Source organism: Macrosteles quadrilineatus, unplaced genomic scaffold (genome assembly GCF_028750875.1).
Source record: "Macrosteles quadrilineatus isolate MER2022 unplaced genomic scaffold, UCM_ALF_1.0 Scaffold_7__1_contigs__length_78375512, whole genome shotgun sequence".
NCBI classification, from domain to species: Eukaryota; Metazoa; Arthropoda; class Insecta; order Hemiptera; family Cicadellidae; genus Macrosteles; species Macrosteles quadrilineatus.
Window position 1 is genome coordinate 73872072 of NW_026542600.1, and position 14054 is coordinate 73886125.

The following is a 14054-nucleotide window of genomic DNA, read 5'->3' on the forward strand; positions in this document are numbered from 1 at the left end:
ATGTGATGAAATGTAAATTAATGATTGAGTCTCTTGTTTCATGGAATTCGACTTTGAATATTTAAAAGGCTGCAATTTAAAATTTTATATTGGATAAAATTAATTTTTCAATAAATCTATCTCTTTTATTTATTTTAACTAAATGCCAATTTCCAAGAAATAGGTAAAAAAAACGAAAGATGTGATTCTTTGTGTAAAAAATAAACAAAATGACGGATATGAGGGGAAAAAATGTTTTTGTACACATAAAACACCTTACCAGGGTAAAGCACTTTTCTTAACTTGACACGCTGTATAGATCATGTCTACTTCAGTGTCCAAAAGTCAATGGTTTAATGTAAGGCCAACTATTAAGCTAACACCCTATGTAAGACTGTCTGAATGAGAAACCTCTTTGAGAAGACTGCCACTCCTTCTACGCCACTTTGTAACTCTGCCGCAACGGCTGACACGAGAGTTGTGTGTGGATACACGGGCGGAAGTGTGGTCGATGGCTGCTACCTTCTGTACCCCTCCACCCCGGCCACACCATCTCAGCCTTGGCCGACATCTCTTTTCACTACGTAGCCACATCATCTTTGCAACTCTTTCGGACCTGCAACAAGCCATATTCAAGGTCTAAAGGGGAGCGAGCTTGTCTAGTGGTTGAGGGGGCCTTCCATCTCCAAGGTTGCGGGTTCAAATCTCACAAATCAGCAATGGATTTATCTCAGTGATAATATGGCAACCCTCTAAGCCAGGAATCCTCACCAGGATTTCAGAGTGTCAATTTTGGTTTGCATCAAATTTTCCACAGGTCCGCAAGCAGTGGTGGCTCGTAATCACTGGGGGGGGGGGGGGGGGGGTAAACATCCAGAGCTCTGGAGGGTATGGAATACCAGTGAAAAGGGGGTAAGACAGTTAAATATTTTAAAAAATAATGTAGATAGAGCTACAATACTTGGTACAAAGTTAAAGAGCATAAAACTTTATTTTAACACATATTCTGTTTCAGTGATCCAATAACTCTTCAGGGGGACGACCCACAAGGAGGCGGAAGAAAATCTTAAATGGAAGCATAGGTCAATATGCACATCAAATGGAAGGTCTTTTTTAGTAGAATACAATGCCGCAAACCACACTTCAAAAGATTGATCCTGCACAAAATGGCAGCCATTCAAACATTTCTTGAATCTGCCATTTTAAATCTTTGAACTGCCATTTTTTACTCAGGCGTTCTTTTGAGATTGAATTTACGGCATTGTAATCTATTAGTGAAGACCTTGATTTGATGTGCATATCGACCTATGCTTACGTTAACAATTTTCTTCCGATTCCTAAGGCTGTGCCCCCTGAGGAGTAAGCGTATAATAGCAATGCAAATTAAATGAATCTTTGAACAACTGTAATTCTTGGCTCGGTTGTCCGTTTTAGTACAAATTTGCGACATTATATTCTGCTAGTAAAGACCTTTATTTTGATGTACATGTCAACCTATGCTTCGATTTAAGATTTCCTTCTGACTCCTTGCTATAGGACGTCCCTATGATATGACAGAAAATTGATATTTCCTAAAAAAAAGTTGATTTTTAGGTGTGGTGTTGATGTACCAAATCTTATTGATTTATCTGTTGTCGTTTAATATTTAACTGTCTTCGGACTTTATTACCACCCTGTATATATATATATACAGGGTATACAGGGTATATATATATATATATATATATATTATTGAAATCAAAAACCTAAAAAACAATAATATAACTCATATTTTTATAAAGTAATTTGTATTTTTTTTAAGGAACGTGAAAACAGTTCCAGGTAGAGCCTAGCTAGTTACATCTTAGGATATAAAGGTGAAACTGGAACAAAAGGGGTTTAAAGAGCGTAAGTATACGATGCAGAAATTTTCCATCTTTATTAGTTGAAGAAATCCGAATGGGAAAAAGTAAGTCTTTGCTAGAATCTGGAATCCGATCACGCCCCTAGATGACAAAAGTATTTAAACGAATTTTACGTTTAAATATTAGTACATAAACCAGAACAAAACTAAAAAAATATTAACAAAAACACAATGAGCAACTTAGAGGTGGTTTACGAGTCAGTGATAGTCCTAAGTCCGAGCGCAAAATCCAGTTATAACGGGCGCATACAGATAAACTTCACCCAATTTATGAGAGGGATAAACCTGAGCGCAAAAAGTCGGCTTCACGAGTCCAATTAGAAAAAACCCCGGGCCAAAAAATCAACTTGTTGGGTTCATGAGTCATGGTCTAGCGTGAATAGGATAATCTCAGGCGAAAATAACAATGGTTTTGGACTTGAACTTAAACCTGCTGAGGGGCCCATGTGGCTGTTGCCAACCTTCCAACAAAAATTTCCCGTAAATCCCTGATGTTGAGCGACGGCCAGCGTTGGTCTTGGCTAACGCTCTATGTCGTGAACCCATATTTTGGCCGTCGGTTAAAATTGGCCGAGATCAACGATAACCGCAGACCACGCAACCAAGAACTCGTGAACCACCTCTTTGAGTATGGAAGTCAAAACAAGGAAAAACAATTGTGATGGATGAAAACAATTAATAAAAATAGAGGGTAGATGAACACAATGGACGACATGTCTATAAAGATGTGATAAGATGTCACATAAAGGCAAAAGAGGAATTCTGCAAATTATTTTGAAAATCTGATATTTCTTTAATTTACAACCCTAATTCATAAAAAATTGCAAAAATCAAAATTTAATATCTTTATTTATTTATTTTTTTTTACTAAGTAATTCCTGTTAGATATTTCTAATCTATGGAGTCTCTAACATTACAATGAATATATTCTGTTTTACACGCATTGGGAAAAGACTAAATTAATAGGATTCATTTCTTATAATTGCAGTTTTATATAAATAAACAACAAAAAACGAAATAGTGACGTCAAAGGGAAAGATAATGAACTTTATTTATAACTCAGATTTTGGTTCTGGGTAGAAAACGTTTTGTTTGTTGGAAAGGCAGTTATAGAACTTTTTTGTTTTGTTTGTTCTGCTTTCTTACTATTATCAACTTGCTTGTTTGGTTTGGGATGTTTAGTCTATTTGCTATTTAATTAATAAGTCATAAAGTTGATAAAAAATACACACCTCAATATATTATAACTGAGCAGGAATTAAATTTGGCTGAATCATCTGTTTGTTTCAATTTTTGTACCTGTACAGTATGTATCTTAGTTAACTAATTTTGGAAAAAGTGAACAACTGTTTTGAAATGCTCAGACCAAAGGAAGAAAATCAGTAGGCTTACAGTTTCCATTTGATATTTCATTAGGTTTACATTATTTTACATTGCACATACCTAATAAAAAACATTAAGTCATAGAGTAAAAAATTATAATTATATTTAAACTAGGCATGTTAATTATTTTATATAACAAAGGAAATTCACCAAACAAACTTACCTCTTTAATAGCAACAGGAGGGTGTTTACGTATCTACTCTACGTATTGCACACATTTTCTGTGAAAAGAAAAGTTATGTTACACCAAGAGCAAAATGTGATGTATATTTTTTCGATAGATGTAGAAGTATACTTGGGTGTTATGTGGACATAAAAATGCATTACAAAGTCAAACTATATTCAGAGTTGCAAACAATAGAAACAAACTTTATGAGGACACTTTCCAATTGCAAATAAAGCACTAGTACAAAATATGTTTCTTGTAAAATCAACAATTTTACCATCTAAAAATTATTACTTGCACTCCCTTTCGACCATTGTTACCTGGTTTGCCAACAGTGTGAACTTTAAAGTATTTACAACGTGTTTATTACAACAACAAAATGACTAAAAAGTAAATTGTGTGACAAAGTCAACTTTTACAGGTTAGAAAATTGTTTAATAAATTAAAAGTTCGTTAAAATTAATTTCCATTCTAGCTCCTGAGATGTTATATTATACATGATAAATAGGTTTACATACCTTTTATCCGACAAACAGCTCAAATTTTACAGAAGATTGTTAACATGTTTCGGCTTGTATCCGCCAATGTCAAAACATTGCAGTTGGATGAAGAAATCCTTATCATTGTTTACTAATATACATAAACACACAGACACACATAAACGAACGGGACGACGACATTTAAGAAAGAATAAAACTTAATAGGCTTATTACTAAAATGCACGTACAGGACGCACAACGCGGTGAAGGCCAGGATGCAGAAGGCCTATTAAGTTTTATTCGTTTCGTAAATGTCGTCGTCCCGTTCGTGTATGTGTGTTTATGTTTGTTAGTAAACAATGACAAGGATTTCTTCATCCAACTTCAATGTTTTGACAATGGCAGATACAATCCGAAACATAATCAATTTTCTGTACAATTTTAGCTGTTTATCGGATTTATAAAGTATGTTTTAAACCTAATTGCCATATAAAAAGATCGTGTAATTCAACCAACCCAAAAAATGTAATTTAAATCAAATTCATTTTAAAATAATACAAAAATCCAAAACGGCACAAACGGACAAGATGCGGTGTAAAACGGCTTTGATTTGTACTGTCCGTCCCGTCAAATAACATCCGACTTGCTGACGCGCACAAACTCACACGCCGGGCCGCGGCACAAAACGGCTTTGTCTTTTTCTGTTCCGTCAAATAAAATCTATCCTTGCCGCCGCGCACAAAAGAACAAGCCGCAGCACAAGATGTTTTTTATTGTTCCGTTCCGTCAAATAACATTTATCCTTTCCCATTTAATACAAATTCGTCTTTACCGGTGTGTGCGCACAGCGGACGACGCGATGCTATTTAAACTACTTTTAAAATACAAAAACTATACACCATACAAATACAGCTTTAAATGTATAAGGTAATAACCGGCTATTTACCCAATACAAACGCCAGTACGCCCAACTCCCGCCCAATGTATTGCCAAATCTTTGCAGTAAAGTCAATTTTAGCTAATTTCCCTAAATGGAAGTAGCTATTACCGTAGGTGGCACGGTAAGACCTAGGCCCGGGGAATATATAACTTAGTCTACTTTTTCATTTTGTTGTCCCCAGAAACCAAAAAAACATTCGTTCAAATATACAGGGTGTTTTTTTAAAAACTTGCATCTTTGTTTATGTAAAAACCGCAATAGATAGAAATATGCAGTTTGCGGGAATCATCTATTGACGTAGGGGGGCCAATTGTTTTGAATTCAACGTTACATTCACATTCCCCCCCTTTCCCCCCTGCCCCCAACTTATTTTTTTTAAATAGCAAGGTACCCCTTGTGACATATCAAATAAAAGAGCATAAAAAAAGAAAATGTTTGATGAAAAAAAATTGAAAATCGGTTCATAAATTTGTGAGATATCCCCCCCCTCACCCCCCGGAACTTAATTTTTTTTTAATAGCAAAGTACCCCTTGTGACATATCAAATGAAAGAGCATGAAAAAAGAAAATTTTTGGTGAACAAAAATTTAAAATCGGCTCATGAATTTGTGAGATAATCACCCCCCTTTTCCCCTACCCATAACTTGTTTTTTAATAGCAAGGTACAAATAAAAAATAAATTTCACCAAAATTTTTCTTTTTTCATGCTCTTTCATTTGATATGTCACAAGGGGTACTTTGCTATTAAAAAAAATTAAGTTCCGGGGGGTTGAGGGGGGGCATATCTCACAAATTTATGAACCGATTTTCAATTTTTTTTCATCAAACATTTTCTTTTTTCATGCTCTTTTATTTGATATGTCACAAGGGGTACCTTGCTATTTAAAAAAAATAAGTTGGGGTCAGGGGGGGAAAGGGGGGGAATGTGAATGTAACGTTGAATTCAAAACAATTGGTCCCCCTACGTCAATAGATGATTCCCGCAAACTGCATATTTCTATCTATTGCGGTTTTTACATCAATAAAGATGCAAGTTTTTAAAAAAACACCCTGTATATATTTACCGTGTATAGATAATACACGGTATAAGTGGTATTAGATATATGTTATAAATTATAGGTTTCGCCGAACCTATGTGTGAACCTATGTGATGTATATATGTGTGTGGCCGTGAACGCGATAAATTGAGTATTTTTAGTCGGATTTTGATGAAATTTGGTTTAAAGGTGTAAGGCAGGATACACTTGAATGAGTTCGCGAACCAGCATGATCGGACAATGGGAACAGGGTTTTACGGGGGGTTTTATCGGGTAAAAATTGGGTTTTCTAATTTTAGACCCTCAAAACACAAAATTTCCCAATTTCTCTCTAGACCTCTTTAAAGAGCTTAAAACACAAATAATTCATAATTGTAAATTTACTAAGCTAATATTTGAGTAAAAACACACTTTATTAGTTTCCTTGTAGCAGAAAACCTAGGTACTCGTTAAACCTAATGTTATTGAAATATATTTAATTGGAAATCAATTCAGAAATGTAAATTCGCTCAGTCGGCAGGTTTGCTGCGGCGGGGGTATTGTAGTGTTTGTTTGTATAGGCATTGTAGATCACCAAATCAGCCAAACTCTATCAACTAATCATACCAAATACTTGACTTTTCTTTGCCAATTTTATCACTCCTAATCCGACTCGGCGCAAGCGCAGAACACTACGTCACAGAGTTTGCCAAAAGATGAAATTAGGCAAGACAACGTTACACACAGCATAACAAACATCAAACGACATGTTTTATCACTGCTCTTGCTATATGTTTATCACACTGTCGCCGAGATCTAACTTAATGCTGTATGCCTATACTGACATCTAGGTCTGACGTGATACTGTTTCTGTCTTGTCTCAGTATAGCTTTCATGTAATTAGTAATCATAACTGCAGTTAACAAATTCTTTTTACCGTAAAAGCCAATTATTTTAAAAACAAATTTATGACAATCTTACAAAAGAGCTATGGTCATCACTTTATTGTGGGATTTTAAATTGAATAATATATGTAATTCTATTTTGTACAAAATACCAATGCACATGCTGTATTTCTAATAAACACAGAAAATTAGTATTTATTTTATTTCAATTTTGCGAGTTAAATAAACAATTATTAACGTGTAAAACTATGCTGTCCCGGGATTCTAAACACGTACAACCGCCAAAGAGCATTGCAGCGGCAATTCAAGATTTACAAGATCATACTGGGGATGAGAAGCCGCCAAGCTACAAATCAATTTTGCCGCTCAAAACATTCGAACATTCGAACCCGGCAAACACCAACAGACACTAGTTTACAGCTATAAGGGAAAGCAGGCATAAATATTGATCGTCTTACTGGCTGTGTAGAAATAACCACTGTCGGTGACGGGAATATAAAAAATAAATGTCATCTTAACACACGAGATAGCACCGTGCTGATAGATTGACCTGAAACGCCGAACTCGGGCGGGAATTGTCGAAGGTTGCCGAGCGCGAGCAAGCGCTGGTACTGGGTGATCAATAGTCAGAATAGTCTCTCCGACTCCCAACCAACTTACACTGAGACAGATGACGTAATCCGTCACGTGACTTACTTCAGTCGCTTACCGCCAACGCCACCGCTAGAGTTGGTGTATACTGTACTGCACATTCATCTCCACCTACACCTCCGAACTCCCATTTGCCCGATTACATTTTTTAATTAAATATTTCCCCAATTTCAGTAACATCAGGTTTAACAACTAACAAACAAGAAGGCCTACTGTACATAGGTTTGCTGCTACAGGGAAGAAAAACGTGTTTTTAATAAAATGTAGATAGTTAAGATAAATAATCAGGCAAAATTCAATAAAACTGTAAATTACAACCGTTTACCTATTGTCTATAAGGGTTTTAAATGTTCAGAGATTTTTGAGAATTAGTTGAAACATTCTTTATCATACAAAAAACTACAAAACATTAAATCTGTTTGTCTTTTAAGCTCTACACTCGATGGCTGCAAAAAAATGGAAATTGATATTTCATATTTAAATAATTTATTTTTGAAAATTATAAAACCCTATAACTGTTAACATGACCTAATATTGCTGCTTCGCGACACCAAAGAAAATGGGTTATCCATTGTCTGTGGCAATACTCATTCAAGTTTATTAAGCCCTTCAAATTCAGCTTGCGAACTTCCTGCAAAGAATTATTTCGTATTCAAATATTTTAACATCTCCATGTATATACTCTCTTTTATAAAAAAAAAAAAAAAAAAAAAAACATTACTATGTTTACAAGTTCCAGATTATGCCCATATTCTTTGCGAAACAGTCTTAATCCACAGATACCAAAGCATTCAACCACCCTTTTAATTTTTGTTATTTATTATAACGGTATAGTGTTTTTCAATGCATTGCCAAATTACCTAAAAATTGCTGTTATTAAAAAAAAATACTTCCAAAATTACCAGTGTCTAACGCTCCTTTCACACTATACGATTTCGCTCGTGCGGTTATTAATCGTATTTGTTGTAACGCATTGGAGCTTATGGCCCCTTTCACATTATACGATTACCAACCGTGTACGATTTTCACCCGCGTAGCGACCGTAGGTGCACACGGTTGGTATCCGACTCCCGCACGAGTAAAAATCGTGTCTACTGCTAGTGGCCATGTGACCATATGTCCCCTTTCACACTACACGATTGTAGTCGTGCGGGAGCCCTCCTCAAGTGCAGTTTGTTGCGTATAGTTTTCAGATATTTTGCGTTTACAGTTGTTTAATTGTTTAATTATTGAGTTGAACTACCTGTGCATACCGTATTTTATTATTTAGTTTTTGTTATTAATTGAGGCGTCGAGAGGCCAAGGGAGATATGTGACTTTTTAAAAAATGTCATTGTATTTTTTTCATGGTCATAAAAAAATAAATAAAAATAAAAATAAATTCACTTATACCCCTTGGCTTCGAACTCTTAGGTGTTTAGTTTGGAGGCCAAGGGATATAAGTGAATTATTTGTTGAAATTCCACCCTTTTTTAACAAAACCCGTTACCATGACAGCATTTTTTAAAAAGTCACATATCTCCCTTGGCCTCTCGACGCCTCAATTACAGTTTTGTCTATATAGTTAAAATTATGAATGTGATTGATCTTGAAGCTTTAAACGATTCTCTTGAATTTCAAAAATAGTTGAAAAACGTTTCTTCGTAATTTCTCAGGTCTTGAAATAATGTTTTAAACATCCCCACTTCCTCACGTCTCAAATTTAAATACGACTATTATTAAATTTATTTTTCTCCTATAAATTATTAAAGTAGCAATAATTTCCTCGCGATCCATACTACTTAAAACTTTCCACTGAAATGTCAATGAACTCTGTTCTAGTGGAGTGGGGGTTAAGATTTTTTTAATCGTACGATTACAAATCGTATAGTGTGAAAGCAACAGACCCACGATCATCTGCCCGTACGATTAACACTCGTACGAGCGAAATCGTATAGTGTGAAAGGAGCGTAAATGCTACTAGGTTACCGTGTACGTGAGTTTTTTCCTGTTGTAGTCCCGGGTACATAGTGTGCTTTGTTTAAGAATAATTGTTAAATATTGTTTAGTTTAAAAGTTGTGCTAGTTTATAAAACAAACTGTATATTTCTGACTTAGCCAATGCACTAATGTAAATGGTCAAATAAATGACATATGACCATGACCCTACACATTCATGCCAAATTTGATCAGAATAAAATTAATAAAATAAAATAATAAAATAAAATTAATAATTAATAAAATTAATTTGAGGACCATAATTGCTCAAGTTATCATGTACACAGACACCATATACAAATTGAAACCAATTGGTAAGGTTTGCGGACATCGAAATGCAAAAAATCAGTCCCGGGTCTAGGTTTTACCATGAAAAAAAAAAATACATAAATTACTCTCTGGATTAGACAATGTGTTAAGCATTGTTTAATTCAGGCCTATGGTAAGTGGTTGACAATGGGTGTATAATAAAGATGTAAATATTAATTAATTTAATTTTTATATTAAATAGAACATTAAAAAATATTACATATAATATTTGATTAAAACAGTTTAAATACTTTAGTACAAACACCACTCCAAATCCTCCCTTATTATGGTTGGATCCTTGCCACGACCACCATGTTGCTTTGATCATGATTTTACCCCCCCTAAATTAGCAGAGTCTTTTTAAACTGTTTTGTAGAGCTTATCCACTTTTGTGCATACTAATCGTTAGTTCTTCATTAGATCTCGATAGTTCCCCAATATTTTCGTTAGTTCTATAAAAATAAAAAAAGTTATAGTTAATAATAAGTAGGTACGCTAACTTCACACTTCCGGTTTCTAGTGCACACTATTTTCTGATTAAAAATAATTATATCTATTTACTATAAGTTAGTTCTCGATAGTTCTCCAATATTGTTCCTGCATCTCAAAAAATGAAAAAGTTACGAGGCATAAAATGTGGGTATGCTAAGTTAACAATTATAGAATTTCCAACAGGCACCGTTTTCTCATGAAAAATGCTTATATCTATATAACAATTGTTAGTTCTTCGTTAGTTCTCGTAAGTTCCCCAATATTTTTGTTAGCTCTCAAAAATTATAAAAGTTACAAGACATTCAACGTAGGTACGCTAACATTTCTCCTATGGAATTTCCAGCGGGCACCGTTTTCTGACGAAAAATTATTATATCTGTTTACCATCCGTTAGTTCTCCAATATTGTTGCTAGTTCTACAAAATAAAAAAAAGTTACGAGGCATAAAAAGTGGGTACGCTATCTTCACAATTAAAACTTTACCGCGGGCCGCATTTTCTGAAGAAAAATCCATATATAAATTAGTTCCTCATTATTTTTTGATAGTTCTTCCATATTGATGTTAGTTCTCCAAAAATAAAATAAAAGATATAAGGTGGAAAAAATGAACGTAGGCCTACACAAATTCTAGTGTGCACCTTTATCTGACGAAAAATATTTATATCTATAATATACGTATTGTTACTGCTTCGTTTATTCTCAATAGTTTTACCGGATCTTCGTCAGTTCTAAAAATTTAAAACAATGTTATGGCCGGTAATAAATGGTTTCATTAATCTGACAATTAACACATTCATATGAAGAACAACTTTATACCTAGCTTTGTTTTATTTTTTTAGAACTAATGAAAATCTCGAAGAAGTGTCAAGAGAAACAAAGAAGTAACCGTTGGTATGCTGTAGAGATCTAAGCATTCTTCGTCAGTAAATGGTGTCTGCTGGAAATTCTATAAATGCGTTAGCATAATCACTTTTCATGCCTTGTAACTTTTTTATTTATAGAGAACTAAAAAAATATTGGAGACCTATCGAGAACTAAAAAGGAACTAATTATTTATATACAGGGTGATTGATATTTTCATAAACCTAACCGTTTCAAAGATAATAATGGTTTAAGTTGTGAAATTTTGAATGGTTTTCGAATAAAACAGCTGGCATGCTTGCTTAGGCCTTGATCGAAACTCTTTCTCATGCAGAAATTTCAAAACTTTAACCATTATTATCTTTGAAACGGTTAGGTTTATGAAAAAAATCACAAGAATAAAATCGTCTTAAAATTACATTTTCTACTAGAATACATCATAAAATACAGAGTGTTCCATAAGAAAAATCAAAGTTGGCAGCCATATTGGAAAAATGGCAGCTAAAATAATTTTTTCGACTTTACTAAAAATTTTTTAATAAAAAGTCCAAGGCACATCCTATTTAACTTTTTTTGATATCTCTTATGGTTTTCGAATAAAACGGCTGGCACACTTATATCAATCACCCTGTATAGATATCAGGATTTTTCGTCAGAAAACGGTGCCCGCTGGAAATTCTATAGGTGTGAAGTTAGCGTACCCACGTTGAACGTCTTATAAATTTTTTATTTTTTGAGAACAAAATAAAATATTGGGGAACTTACGAGAACTAATGATTGATATATAAATATACAAGCATTTTTCATCACAAAACGGTGCCTGCTGGAAATTCTATAATTGTTAAGTTAGCGTACCCACTTTTTATGCCTCGTAACTTCTTATTTTTCGAGATTCAGCAACAATATTGGAGAACTATCGAAAACTAACGAAGATCTAGGGTAAATAGGTTTAAGCATTTTTCATCAGAAAACGGTGCACACTAGAAACCGGAAGTGTGAAGTTAGCGTACTCACTTATTATCGGCTATAACTTTTTTATTTTTAGAGAACAAACAAAAATATTGAGGACTAACGAAGAACTAACGATTGGTATGAACAAAAGTGGATACGCTAATATGGGTACGCCAACTTCTCGGACCTCTAGTTTGCTTGTTTATGGATATATTTTGTTTAAATTTGGCAAAATTTCTTATTTAATGATATGCTATTGTTTTAAATAAAAACCATACTTTAATACCTGCCTCGTAGCCAGCAAACAAAGGTACTCGTTCAACTTAATGCTATTTAATTAGGGAATAAATCTTACAATTTTAAGGGAATATTTTATTGAAAATCCAATCTGGAAAATGGAAATTCACTTAGTCTGTAGGTTTGCTGTGGGATGGAGGGGGGGGGGGTATTATCCTTATACAGTACTATTTTTTGGTTTATATAACTGAGCAGTAAGATTTGCATTTGCATGGTTGTTCCCCAGTGGTCAAAGGATACAGAGCTGTGAAACTTACATTATTTGTTTGGAGTGAACAACAGTAACATTTACACGAGTGTGGTTGCTTGTGTCCTCTTTAGTGTGTATTTCATTCATTCAAGAACGGCTGATCAAAATCTATGCACTGCTCATAAGAAAAACAGTGATAAAAGTCCCATGTGGTACTATGTTTGAATTTAGATGGACAGCAAAAAGTGTGCATTACAAAATGCTTAAGATTATTTTAATACTTTAGTGGGCTTGAATTTTATAAAATGTGAAAATTCTAAAATCAAACGATCCCGGGATAAATTTAGACAAATCCCAGGATGGGATTCAAGCCTAAAATTTAAACCCGAAAAAAATATATGGAAGGTAAGTAAAAATATGTCTACACTTATTACTGCTGACTAATAAGGACGGTTAAAACATAAAAAATGGTTTGTTGTGATCAATTTTGATTAGACACTCCAATCATTGTCATCATGTAATATACCCCCGCCGCAGCAAACCTGCAGACTAAGAGAATTTCCATTTGCCTGATTGGATTTACACTAAAAAGTCTCCTTGAAAATATTAAATTCATTCCTTATTTAAATATAATTACTATAACGAGTACTTAGGTTTCCTGCAACAAGAAGGGTAAAAGTGTGTTTTTTTGTAAAACGCATTTTCCAAATTTATTTTATCAAAATATGTCCATAAACAAGCAAACTACAACAGTTTACTTATTCTCCATAAGAATAACATGGGAATTTTAAATTTAGTTTTTTTTTCTCCACAAAAAAAAAAAAAAAAAAAAAAAAAAAAACTAGGCCTATATGTGTTTGTGAGTGACTAATGTTAGTCTGAACAAAAAATTTTAAAGCTGTTCAATAGTGACAAAAAAAAATTAAATCCGTTTGTTGGTATTTAAAAAGGTCTGCCCAAATTGGTCATGCGTATATAGGGGTCTCAATCCTGATATACACTAGCTCACAGTCAACATTAGCAGGGAAAGCTGAAGCCTGGTTAAATTTGTTTTTAAGATTGAATGATTAGTCTATGAGCTAGTTTACTAATACAATTTCAGCTCTCAAGCTAATTTTAAATAGCCTACTAGTATTTACCAATACTAAGGCCTGTGCAGGTATATTCCACCAGAACTTTGGACTGCCGCCATTTTGTAACGGATGAACCTTTTGAGATGCGGTTTCTGGCAATGAACTCTACTTGACTAACCCTCTAAAATGATGTGCATATCAACCTATGCTTACATTAAAGATTATGTAGGCTACCTACTCCTCATGGGTCGTCCCCTGGTGTAATGCTTAGCAAAAGTAGTTTTCATACATATAAGTTGTTTGAATTTTATAACGGTTATGTATATATATAGGGCTACATATATATAAATATATATATACTGTATATTTGAATTTGAACGGATGGTGTTTTTTGCGTCGAGGGACATCAAAATAAAAAAGAAAATCGGTCTCGGGTCCAAGTCTTACGTACCACGAGCAAAAATATTGGAATATTGGGGTAA

General features: G+C 34.0%; 1 protein-coding gene across 2 annotated transcripts in view; it reads right to left on the bottom strand.

Annotated features, from left to right (window-relative positions):
- LOC128997994 (CTD small phosphatase-like protein 2) overlaps positions 1–14054 on the bottom strand; it is a 36799-nt gene that overhangs the window by 18223 nt on the left and 4522 nt on the right. Inside the window, exons 1-3 of one of the 2 annotated variants that reach the window (XM_054423893.1) lie at positions 7230–7330; positions 3429–3486; positions 391–595 (exon numbers count right to left, since the gene is read on the bottom strand). In XM_054423893.1, coding sequence (XP_054279868.1) covers positions 391–576 — 186 coding nt within the window. In that variant the 5' untranslated portion in view covers positions 577–595; positions 3429–3486; positions 7230–7330. Of the gene's footprint in view, positions 1–390; positions 596–3428; positions 3487–7229; positions 7331–14054 lie in introns of those variants that run through there. The other variant, XM_054423892.1, reaches the window with a different exon arrangement.